At 41.2% G+C, this 12,137-nt stretch overlaps 1 protein-coding gene across 1 annotated transcript; it reads right to left on the reverse strand.

Moving 5' to 3' along the window:
* Positions 1 to 1,777: 1,777 nt before the first annotated feature.
* rskrb (ribosomal protein S6 kinase related b) lies at positions 1,778 to 11,753 on the reverse strand. The gene is made up of 13 exons (XM_033637691.2): positions 11,439 to 11,753; positions 8,811 to 9,101; positions 8,567 to 8,650; positions 7,842 to 7,910; positions 7,077 to 7,146; positions 6,127 to 6,234; positions 5,828 to 5,868; positions 4,592 to 4,619; positions 4,240 to 4,329; positions 3,975 to 4,063; positions 3,592 to 3,702; positions 3,364 to 3,477; positions 1,778 to 3,271 (listed from the first exon to the last, which is right to left on the reverse strand). The coding sequence occupies exons 1-13, from the start codon at positions 11,466 to 11,468 to the stop codon at positions 3,035 to 3,037; spliced, it is 1,362 nt and encodes a 453-aa protein (XP_033493582.1). The 5' UTR covers positions 11,469 to 11,753; the 3' UTR covers positions 1,778 to 3,034.
* Positions 11,754 to 12,137: the final 384 nt, after the last annotated feature.

The raw sequence follows: 12,137 nt of genomic DNA on the forward strand, positions 1-12,137 counted from the left end.
ATGCGCAGGGCAGCATCATAGCTCAGTGAGGTTGCAGCATGATTCTGCATCTTTGTAGCACGAGAACATAGCATCGTATGTGATGGAGGACCTGTATGTTTTTTGAGAGTGTTGCAAGGAAGTACTATGTCTAATGAACAGTCAAACATTAAGACACATGTTTGTTAAATAGCATCAACACAAAGGAAACAACTGTGATAATAATATGTATAAACATGATGCACTGCCCTGTAACTTCTAGCTGCAAAAACTACTGGAAAAGTCACTTTGAGAGCATTTACTGGAAATTAGTCTGGACTTTTTACAACAAATGTTTAGGCAACAATAAAGTTAGTGAAGTGTGTTATAAAATCATAAACTAAATCTATCCAACAAATCACTTTTTAGGCAAATATAGACTGTCTGAATGCTGTGTGCTGTGCTGGCACAGAAACAATTATACATTTATTTTATGAATGCATTTATGTAAAATTCTTCTGGACTGATGTTGAACTTTTGTTTAAGCTAAGATTAATTTACAGAGAAAAGATGTAACTTTTTATTGTGGAGAAAAATGATATGGAAAGAGGCTATTTATTTTTGAATTTTCTCATTTTATATGGTAAGCTTCTCATCCATAAATGCAAATGGTCTAAAAGGAAGACCAATATCCACCACTTCAAGCATGAACTAAACTGTACTTTGAAACATTAAAAATCAGAAACTGACAAATCAGAAAGCCATCAGACCTATGGTCATTTACAAGGCCTTAGTTTTATGCAACTTTTAAAGCTTAATAGAAAAATAAAAACTGCTAATTGACTATCATACAGTGCCAGGCCTCAAATGAAACTGCCTCAAAACTATGTGCAAATGATTTTTATAAGCACAGCAAGTTTGGCTTTTTTTCCCTAAAATATGTCCAATCCAGAAAAGCCGTTAAAAAAAATTACCCATATATTAATAGATGCCCTGGAACAGGGTCAGATCATGAGAGTCGCCTTAAGATGGACAACACCAAGCAAAAAAACCCAGAAGGCCAAAACCACCTGGCTCAGAACTGTGACACTGGAGTTGGAAAAGATGAAACTGTCATGGAGAGAGGTGCAACATGCTGCCAAGGACTGAATGCAATGGAAAGAGCTCATTGAAGCATTATCTCCCATGGGGATGAAGAGGAATAAGTAAGTAAGTAAAGTACTCAATAGATGCTTATGATGGTGAAAGTCATATAAGGATTATAGGATACTTGCACATGTGATTAATGAATAAAAACTTAAATTCTATCAGGCCACGTTGAGAAAAAGAGATGGAAATATTTTTATAACTTCTGAGCGGAAATCAAAATAACTAGGACTCAGCACTCTCAAGCAGCTGTGTAGTGGAAGGTATACGCAATTTACAGCTTATACCCACTTCTTTTTCTGGCCGTTTACAGCATGCCCATCTGTCAACCAAAAAGCCACTGGAATGTATAGGATAGTATACCCACTTTTTCATCTACCTCGCACAACCATCTCATCAACTATCACGAAACCACTGCAGTTCAGTAGTGGACCACATATTTTGGTATATGAATGTAGAAATGTATGTATATAGAAATGTAGTTAAGTAGAAGTACACACTTAAGTAACTGTCGACTGCTGATACTGTACAAATGTCATTCGTTAACCAAACATAAGCATGCAACGTTTCTGCAGAAACAACGTGGGGTGACTGATAGGAAAAGTGAAGCAATGTCTTTCTTTCTTTCTTTCTTTCAGCTATCTCACGCAGACAAAACATCCAAATCAGCAGGTCGCTGTACAGGAAGTTTAATATTCCATCTGTGCTACATGGTAATTACAAAAATACATTATAACAGAACATATAACATCAAATAGCATCCAAAATAGTCATATAAACTTTATAAATAGGAATTTATAAATAAGCATTTTGGTGACAAAAAAAGCAAGCTCAGGATCACATGTGTGAGGCATTCTGGGTACACATCAGGGCATATTTTACAAAATCATAATATAATCTGATGGTCAGGTAAGTGCATGGAGGTGTGATTACTGGCTAGGGTTACGGCAGCCTTGGTCAATAGAAAAAGCCCTGTATCTATCAAAATGTTAACTGGAGGTAAACAATGCTGCTGTTGATTCAACCTTTACAGTCCCAGCTCAGATCTGCACAGCTGGGCGCCATCTTAGAGTCAAAATCAAGGCCGACCTGGGAAAACCAGCGAGTGCTCCCCTGAGTCGCAGGTTGGAAATGATTCATACTAAAGCAGACGTCGAAGGCGTATGCATCTTTGTCGGATGTTGTGATGACTTTAAGTAGTACAGGTTAGGAGGAGAGACGTTTCTGCTGCTACAGAATTTAGGCAGTAAATGTCAAGTCAGGGAAAGGTTAAACTGCAGCGTTAACAAAGGTACAGAAATGTTTCATAGTAAATCACAGCATAGTCACTCATAAAATGAGGCAAGAGTTTCTTTCATACACTTCTGCCAAAACTGTTTATAATCAACATGAAAATAAAGGCAGAAGTGCAGAAAACACTCATTTTGTTCAAGGGAGTTTGGATACTTTCTACATATCTACATAAAAACAAAACATGTGCATGACTTTTCCATGAGGAGTGGATTTGATAGCAAAGTATTAACAGGGCAGCCATGACCAGTCACTTGTAAACTATAGATGGACAATAGTGCAATCTTTCTTGCACAACAGTTGAGCAAATACAATAGGCTTGAAAAGGTGCTCATTGGAGAAAGGCAAACAAGTAAAAAAAAAAAAAAGCAAAAAATTGTGTTCGGTACATCACAAAAACCCCAACATAAAACTCGCCAATACAAGTGGGGGAATGGTGTTCTCAAATGTGGCTTAAACAAATCATTCCTCTCTAAACTAAAGGTCAAACTTAATCATAACCAGCTACTGGCTCTACTGAATAAGACATTTTACAAGGCACACCACACCTGTGTGTAAGGGTGAATAAGTGTGCAGAAATACATACATTTAGGCCTTTAATTTTAGTGTGTTTGTAACCATACTGTAGACTCAAAGTCCGTCACACAAACACTTCTCTGCGTGGGCCTTTTCCCTGAGCAGGCTGCAATGGGAGAAGCGGGCCAGGGAATGGTGCAGCTGTGTTGGTTTGCGTGCTGGCGTCCAGCTGTGTGTCCGGTGTGGCAGGAGGGCTGAGGAAGGAGTCGTAGTCGAAGCCTTTGAGAGGCTGCAGAGACAAAGTGAGGCCTCGTCGAGCTTTGGCAGCTCGGTCTGGTCGCTCTCTCAGCTCCAGAATCACCTGGGGAAGTGACGAGAAAAATAATACTGAAAGTTTTTCCACTAATCTGACTTATGTTTGAAACTGGCTACATCTGTATGTTCAGTGGTTACCTCCACAGGCTGGCGCTGCAGCAGGGCGAGGTCAAAGGTTGTTCCCCGGAAGAAGGTCTGGCGTTTGAAACGATCAAGGGTCCTCAGGCGGCGGCAGGGAGTCTTGCACAAAAGCTGGAGAAACGTGTGTAGGTCGTGTTACTACATCAAACTAACCCAACTGGGCAACAATTCTGAGGTGTAGATTTTAATGTCTTGTAGCAATATGATTACATTTTGTGTAATTACCTCTGTTATTAGCAAGGCCAGCGGAGAGCTGAGGCTGAGAGGCATTTCATAGGGAAAACTCCGCACTTTCCTCAGCATGCTACAGTGGTCTTGTTCGGGGGGCATGGGGAACTGAGGAGAGTTTGCAGTACATGAACAGAAATAAATCAGGGTGTTTAATTTAAATTTAAAAGGATAGATTTTAGACTTTTCATGGCAAAACATAAGGCATCTTATGACTAGATTTAAGAACACTTTGAGTCCTTGACATCACTGAATGTAAAAATACCTCCTAAAGAAAGCACCACCTCCTTTTACAGCAGGTACGTCACTGAATGAATGACTGTGAGTAATATCTTCTCATCATGCAGGACACACCAAGCCTACCAGCAACAAGCTCTCACCTTCCCAGTGACCAATGAGAAAAGCAGAATTCCCAGTGACCACCAATCAGCTGCGTGGTTGTAGGGCCCACCACTGAGCACCTCTGGGGCTGCAGAGCAGACAGAGCACGCTCAAAGCACAGGATGTACTATATGTTTGTACAGTAATATATTCACTTCGTAGAATAATAGTGCACACAGTGTGAGTATGTTATTATGTCTCAGCATCTGCAGATCACTGCTCTGTAGATAAACATATCAAAGGATGTGGTGGAATATTTCTCACCCATATATTGGATGGTTCCACAGATGGTAAAAGCCCGGCCTCCTCTCTCCAGGCGACGGGACAAACCAAAGTCAGCTAAGCGGAGGTGTCCTAGAACAGACCATTTTCTCTACATCATTATACACACATGGCATGACATTCTTCTTACCGATGCAGTTACAAATATCTAAATATTCCCATCATAATCTGATCTCATTAGCGAATGTAATTGGATGCAAAGGCTGCTCCCTCTCAGCGCTAACAGATGTTTGCATTAATGTGTATTGACTGACAGCTGTGCAGTTTCAGGATGCTCTCTGGAAGGTTCTCCTGTACACCAGAGCTATGCTGCTCTCTGCTGGCTTATACTCACCATTGTCTGTAAGCAGGATGTTCTCCATCTACAAACAGAGCCAAAAAGACTGAATTACACACCCATCCATTTTCACCAATGTACTAAATTTAATGTTTTGAGAAAAATAATCTTTTGTCAGTTTTTTCCTGAACCTTGGATTTCTTTTTTGTTTGTAATTAAAATGTTTTATTGGATTTTTAAATGAAAATCATTAACAAAATAACACAACAATCCAAAACAAAAACGAACAGGCAGGAAATTGTTTTCTTTAATGCAACGTGTCAGTTAAAAGTGTCCTACACCACATAATCAGCCAATTTACGTGACCAAATTCTTCCCTCCTGACATACTGTACATCTGCTGAAACTGTCCCATTGGTCATTAACCATATAATTTTTCCAGTTTAATCTTCCCAGAGTCTTTCCACATTTAGTAGTTTCCATCATTTGAACTATCCAGATATTCATTGTCAAAGTTTGATGCACCTTCCAACACCTTAGAATCATCCAAGTACAGGTTAAAAGGCCTGTTTTCAATCTTCCAAATACAAATTTATTTGAATTTGGCACTACACTTCTGTCACTAAGGAGACATAGTCTTGGCAATATACACAAATGCATCAATGGACTGACTGAACAAACTGTAATTAACAATGTGTGTTGACAAATTTGGAATTTTTTTTATGTTAATGAGCAGACCTACTCTGAACTGGCAGGGAAAAAACTATAAAAGAAATCCATAAAGTATAAAGCACTCAGTGTGTAGAGTATGTATACTCAGAACTACACAATTTATTGTTTAGTAAGATAAAACCAAATATAGAGGTGTTTTTTTTTCCAGCAGTGAGGATGCACAAAGATTGCTGAGTTGGCTGTTACGAAACATGTAAGTAGGGCAGTTTCGTAGAGAAAACCTGGGAAACATGGAAAAAACCCTTTATCAGGATAAACCTCAGGCCTGTGGCGTTTTTTCTGTCTCCCGCTATTTACTATAATGCACAGTAGACGTGTATACATTCTGTTTTGATTGATGTTTTGCATTTGATTTTCTACCCATGTCACTGGACAATGTCTTGTGAGCAGTGCCTTGGAATCTCAAGTTGATGGATGTGTGAAATATTTGGCATGACACGCAAATCAAAACTAACTTTATTACATGTTAAGTAAAGGCTGATGTTATCTAAAGTCTCTGTTAAAAAGACTGTAGATACAATCATCACCACAAAATAAATGGCTACTTTCGTCCCTGTCTTACCTTCACATCCCTGTGGATGATCCCAAAGTCATGCAGAAAGCCTGCAAAAAAACAGTGAAAAAGAGCAAACATATAAAAATCAACCATGCTACAATGCTCAAATCCTACGTGCATATTTAAAACCCATGACACTGCTTTGCTGCTGTGGGACATCCTTTCAAAGTTCATCTCTTTTTAATGAGTCCTCTTCTTATAATTACTTCAAATTAAATACAGGTCAGAAACCTTCCTGTATTCACTTCTGATCTAATTAGGATATTCAAGTCATAAAGACAGACTTTTAATATGTAAGTACTCACCGAGCGCACATCCCAACTCTGCTGCAAACACTCGCACTGTGTCCTCTGTGAACTGACCAATCATCTGCCAGTAAGTGTACAGGTCTCCGGTGCTGCAGTAGTCACACACTGTGGGAGTAGGGACAGCATTAAAACATGCCTATGTCATGTAACGTGCGGTGTGGGGGGTAGTGAAGGTCAGCGGGATGTGGAGCACACACTGGTGAAAGATTTTAGGAGAGAGGAGTGTAATCTGGAGGTGAGGACAGTGTAAAACAATATTCCTCTACAAACCAAAGTAGATTTATTGTTGTCAATCTGTCGAGGGCACAGCTTTAAAAGATAAAGATAAAAAAAAAGTGGGTTGGCGTGCAAGAGTAAATAGGTGTGTGCCTGGAATGATGGATCATCCCTCTCTACCTAGAGATGGAGCAATCTAGCCTCAAGGAACCTCCCTCTGTAATACAGGTCGATGGCTTTATATAGACTTGATTTGCTCCAAATATGCCCCATATCTACATTTATGGCTTAATGATTCAGTGATGATTCATTGTTTAAGCAAGCAGGGACGTCCTCTCTTCTGAATGTGACACGTGTTCCTGTTGAGCTGCAGCAGCGTCCAACATCTGGTCCCCGGGCTAACTTTGCTCTCCTTTCACAGGGGGTGGGGTAGCAAACAAACTGGGTCACACTTTCTGAGTCAGTGGCTGATTTGGAAAAAAGGGCAAATGCTCTGGAGGAGAGGAAAAGGGGGCAAAGCAGATACATGATGCACAGGCAGTGGTTGATTGGGGTTGTAGGGGTCTAAGTCTGTAGGCAAAACAACCAGAATAAAGAGACTTAATTGGAAATCTCGTGTTCTAGGTGTTGGGTCAGGGTTTGGATGGGACTTCCAGGGTTTAGGTGAGGAAGGTGGGGTGGGGGGTTTTTGGATAGTGGATTTGGGTTGGATTGGTCTCTGTCCGACTCACTAATGTAGAGGTGGCGCTGAGTCTGCCAGCAGTCCTCAAGGTCATGGACAAATGGGTGGCGAACCTGACGCTGCGGGCAAAGGTCCAAGATCAACCTGAAAAATCTCAATTTTGGCCACTGATCAAATAGAGATCTATACTTTTCTCTGCACTGGGTCTAACTAGTTTTCTGAGGATGACTTTACTTACAACCTCAGTCCTTGTTGGTGAAATTCAAAGACTTAAAATTAGCATGTTTGGAATTGAGATGCACAGATGCATTATTTTTAAGGGAAGAGCAAATAAAAATACCTAAATAGTTTATAACCTCCTCATACAAATGAGAGTGTGACCCACAACATATCAGATAAGGTGTAAATCCATTCAAGGTTCAAGTTTTACCTTAAGTTAATTTACACTGATGGAACTGAGTTTCATACAGTTAATAATGGCATTGTATAATAGCACATCGTCTGCATATAGAACTTAGATACAGCTTAGATAACCTAGTATTTTGATCCTCCGCTGTTTTTTTTATTAAGGATAATGCTAAGTCAATAAATCCTGAAACACATATACATAGTAAGGTTTCCCTAACTATGCAAAATATTGATTATTGTATGAAAGGTGTCTCAGGTATACTGATGACTGATGAATTTGTGTGCTGTATTTGCTATTTCCAAAACCTTGTCTTTTCAGAGATATTGATGTCTAAAAACTTTCAAGGTTCATTTTTTTCTATCGACAAACTCACAATGATTTTAAGGGCCTGTTCTCAATACTCACCTGAACAATAACTTCTTCTTTTGACTGCTCCAACACCCCAAGTCTTAGGATCTCTGATTTAGGTATAACCTGTTAGACGACAAAAATACATAGATGAAAAAAGACTTCACAGAAGCCCAAGGAATTTGACTTGCACATATTATATCATACAATGACATTTTATGACAACAATGTCATTGGTGTGTGGATGTTAAAAGCCTCTGACTACATTTCAAATGACAATTCCTAGTTTGACCACTAAAAGGAACTTTTTTAGTAAGCAGGCATGGTCTTTAAAATGTTTTGCCTGCATATAACATTCTATATTTCGTTCACTTTCAACTGTCTGACTTTCAACTTGCAGATACTTCTCTGAAATCATAAACTGGCTGTTCATTCATGGCTCAGTCTCATGGCTAGGGCTATTTCCATAACGCTGTGTCAGCCCTAGAGAAAAGTCTGGAAGCACTCATTATCATCATGGTATTGGGGAAAAACGCTGCAGGTTGTTTTTTTATCTCTAAACCAATCACAATCATCTTGATCGGCGCTAAGTGCAGGATGCAGCGAACAATGCCCTTGCAAAACAGTCGCAAGCAGATAGTGAAAGGGGAGGAGAATGCTGCCTGAAATAGCCGGCCAATGGCAGGTTTGTAACTGCTCTCCATCCGGTGAGTCAGACTCTTCATGGCTTGGATCAAACAAATAAACACATTTAAAATGTGAGATTGAAGCAGATGAGTCACCTTGACAGCATATGTTTTCTGTTTGGTCTTGTCCTTCACTTTCAGAATGGGTCCAAATGAACCTTTGGCGATGTAACTCAACACCTGATGGAATAAAAAATAGTTACGGAGACAAAGACAGAGAGCAATCGATAGAAAACACCAGACAGGCGAGGTGGAGAGGTAAAAATAGTCCAAGTAATGCATTATCGAATCACATCAAGCCTCAGATGCTGTTTGTGTCTATGATGTAATTGAGGTGTACCTGAAAGTGTTCGTGCCCAGGCACAGTTCGGTGGGGGAATTCGGGCAGGAACATGGTAATGAAGGCCGGCAGGCTCCACTCTGCCCTCAGCTTTCCTGGACCGACTCCTGCCAACCTCAGGACATGGTCTGGAATGTCGGGGGCCTTGCCTTGGAGCATTCGACGCTGGCCCAGACGCAGCGCAGGTGGGGCCAGGCGACAGAGGCCTGCTGGGATAGACAGACCCATGCTGGAGAGGAAGCCACGCCATCCAGATGAGAAGTCCTCATCCTCCTGGCCTTCAGCGGGCCTCTGTTGGGGAGACAGGGGGGAAAGGGATGCACCAAGAAGCATAATGGTGCAGGTTAGTAGATGGTGCTGCAGGTGGAACACAAATTTATGGATCATGTCAGTGAACATGCTGTCTGGGATGTCATTAAAAAAACACTTTCATGGGCCGTCGGTGGCTTAGTGGATAAAGCAGGCACCCCATATACAAGGCTGTTGCCGCAGCGGCCCGGGTTCAACTCCAGCCTGTGGCCCTTTGCTGCATGTCACTCCCTCTCTCTCTCCCCCTTTCACGCTTAGCTGTCCTGTCAATTAAAGGCTTAAATGCCCCAAAAATATCTTCAACAAAAAAAACCCACTTTCATATTAATCTCCTACCAAGACCTTAAAGGTAGGGTAAGTAATTGATATACAAATTATCATTTTGTGTGAAGAACTCCTGTGTGAAGGTCTTGGTAGAAAATGCACACAAGTGTTTCTGCATGTTTTCTAGCCAGCTCCAGGGACTGTTCATTGGACACGGTGTTGGGACTGTTTTACGCAATCAACACTTATCAAGGCAGGCGTGCACTGCTAAAAGCAATTTTCTTCTTTTACCTGACCTTTTGGGAGTTCATGGCCTAGAAACTCATGAGCCAACGGATATGCAGGACAAAAGGAGGCCTTTAAAAAAAAAATTTCTATATTCACTATTTAACCAGGGACAGTTGCCTAAGCATTGCTTCATGTACTGGGGAGCTGCTCAATGCAAACACATCTCCTCTGCTGCTGGATTACAGTATGTTTCCAACTCTGTAGCTCCACTTAGACACATACGTATTTTGTATATGATATACACTCATGAATTACAAATTTTCCATCGATCTACTTCAGTCGCTGATGTCATTTATCTCTCAGAATTGCCTGTAGCTGCAAACCTAATGACAGACCTAATATAGAGGTGACTGTGAGAGGAGAAATTGCAGTCTCTTCCTCCAACAAAAGATTTCCCACTGTGTGATTGTTGATTGCAAAATGATCAGTGTAACTTCACTTTGTGACCTTGTAAAAATCCCCTAAAATGCAGCAAAGAAGCTCAACTGACCAACAGATTGCTTTCACTTAGGGACTGTTCTTTATCAGAGGAGGAGGTGGCTGGGGTGTGACTTAGTTTTTTTTTTATTTTTGACATACAATACAGTTATTAAGATGAAATATTACTATTTTAAGCTCAAATTTGGTTATGTTTTTTTTCAGCCCCATGTCTCTCCAAAGCCGTCGAAATCTGGTGCTTGGGCAGTGACTTGTGGCGTCAGACGCTGGCTAAGAAAGGCATCCTTTAACGTTGGCACGATACACAACCGGTCGCTGTTATAGTTTAACAGTGCTTGGCGGCATCAGGGGGAAATGTGGCGGGACAAGAATGAAAGTTAAGGTGGCGACACCCTAACCCTAACCCAACGAACACCGACTTTCACCCAGGAGAGCAGTGCTCACTTCCTGGAAGATTCGAAAGCCAACAAGGGCTGTATGAAATATGAAAATCCAATCCTAATTTCTGTTTTTACAGTTTCTGACCATGATAATGGTGTAATTTTGGTAATTTTTAGTTTTTCTTACAAAGTACAACCATTTAAATTAGTATGCCCCTTCCCTAAGCCAAAATAAAAAAATATAACTCCCTCCCCAGTGCTTCAGAAATGATTTGACCTGCCTTCCCTTTTTTGCACCACCCTTCCCCCCTCATAAATAACGAACAGTCCCTTAACCATCCCCTCTCTCATCTCTGATCATCAAGAGAAAAAAATTGCATGGTCTACATCCAATCTGCAGTCACTCGGTCATACAACCCCTCTTCCCCCCTCTCTTCCCCTGGGCTGCACGACAGATCTGATGCTCTGTGGTGCAAGATGTGTGTAATCAGCCATGTAGGATGTTATTATCATCAGAGCCAAATGAGGGGCCACATCCATCAGCAGAAACAACTGCCATCAGTGCGACATCCGCCTGACAGTTGACAAGAGACTGGGCAATGTTGGGATTTAACTTGAACACTGTGTGTTTAAAGGCGCTCAATTGCCAGTAGATTTCAGATGTTAATACCGGAAGCGTAAAGATTTGGCCTTCAGAGTAAAAGCATAAAGATTACAGCACTTTTGGAGACAAAATAAAGATTTTAATGGATAACATAAAGTATATTTATTATTTGTTATAAAACATGCAATCTGACCACACTTTAGTTTATTATTCTGCAAAGAAAAGACATGTTAAAGCACAGTCGCTGCTGCCTGGTGATTTAGGGAACAAAATCATCGCCATGGAAACAGGGAACCCCCACTACATGCGTCACACCTTAGCAACCAGGAATTTCATTCAACTCACCTTCCTGTTTTTACTGCCGTCGGCCCCCATCAGTGTGACAGGACATCAGCACTGCAAACTCAGTGCGACGTCTGCTCCTCGTGCAGGCACCTCACATCGTCCTGCGCGCCCCCACGGTGGCCCGTCAACACTTTTACGCACAACACTCAGACTAATTTAAGGTTTGAAAACGCTTGCTTGTACTCTGTATCAACAATCTGCAGCAGATCAGGCTATCCCGGTGCAAAATGTGATAAGATATGGCGACATAAAAACAAGTTAATCCCGAGTATGGGCAACGTCAGCGCAAATCCGCCCACATCTTGATCTCCTCCATCCAATGAGACTGCAACCTGGTGGAGTTCAGCTCCCCCTGCTGCTCCAAGTGATCACAGCCGCAGACATCGATTCAACAAATAAGTGACTATCTCTGTTATCGTTTGCATTATTTGCACAGCGCACCTCATGGCTGTTTAATTTGTTTGCAGAGAGCAAACAAATGCATGCATCAATAAATCTACAAATGCACTCTGCAGTGATAGATCTCCAACAGACCTCTCCATTCAATTCTTCATTTCACTTGTTCTAAAAATAAACCAGGGCATGCATAATTTCTGCTGCCTCAGCATGATGTTAAGAGCAAACCCACAGGGCATCACCAAAGGTAAATTCATGCGTGATTATGGCAGCTCAGCATGGTGCTGATTTATGAGCTCCCTG

Source organism: Epinephelus lanceolatus, chromosome 11 (genome assembly GCF_041903045.1).
Source record: "Epinephelus lanceolatus isolate andai-2023 chromosome 11, ASM4190304v1, whole genome shotgun sequence".
Taxonomy (NCBI): Eukaryota; Metazoa; Chordata; class Actinopteri; order Perciformes; family Serranidae; genus Epinephelus; species Epinephelus lanceolatus.

Bases quoted from the DNA above. Each gene is read 5' to 3' on its own strand.
- rskrb (XM_033637691.2), bottom strand. From the start codon at position 11,468: ATGGGGGCCGACGGCAGTAAAAACAGGAAG. The intron at 7,147-7,841 runs GTGAGTATTGAG...CTTTGCCCGCAG, and splicing joins AAGAAGAAGTTATTGTTCAG to CGTCAGGTTCGCCACCCATT. The intron at 6,235-7,076 runs GTGAGTCGGACA...CTACTCCCACAG, and splicing joins TCAGCGCCACCTCTACATTA to TGTGTGACTACTGCAGCACC.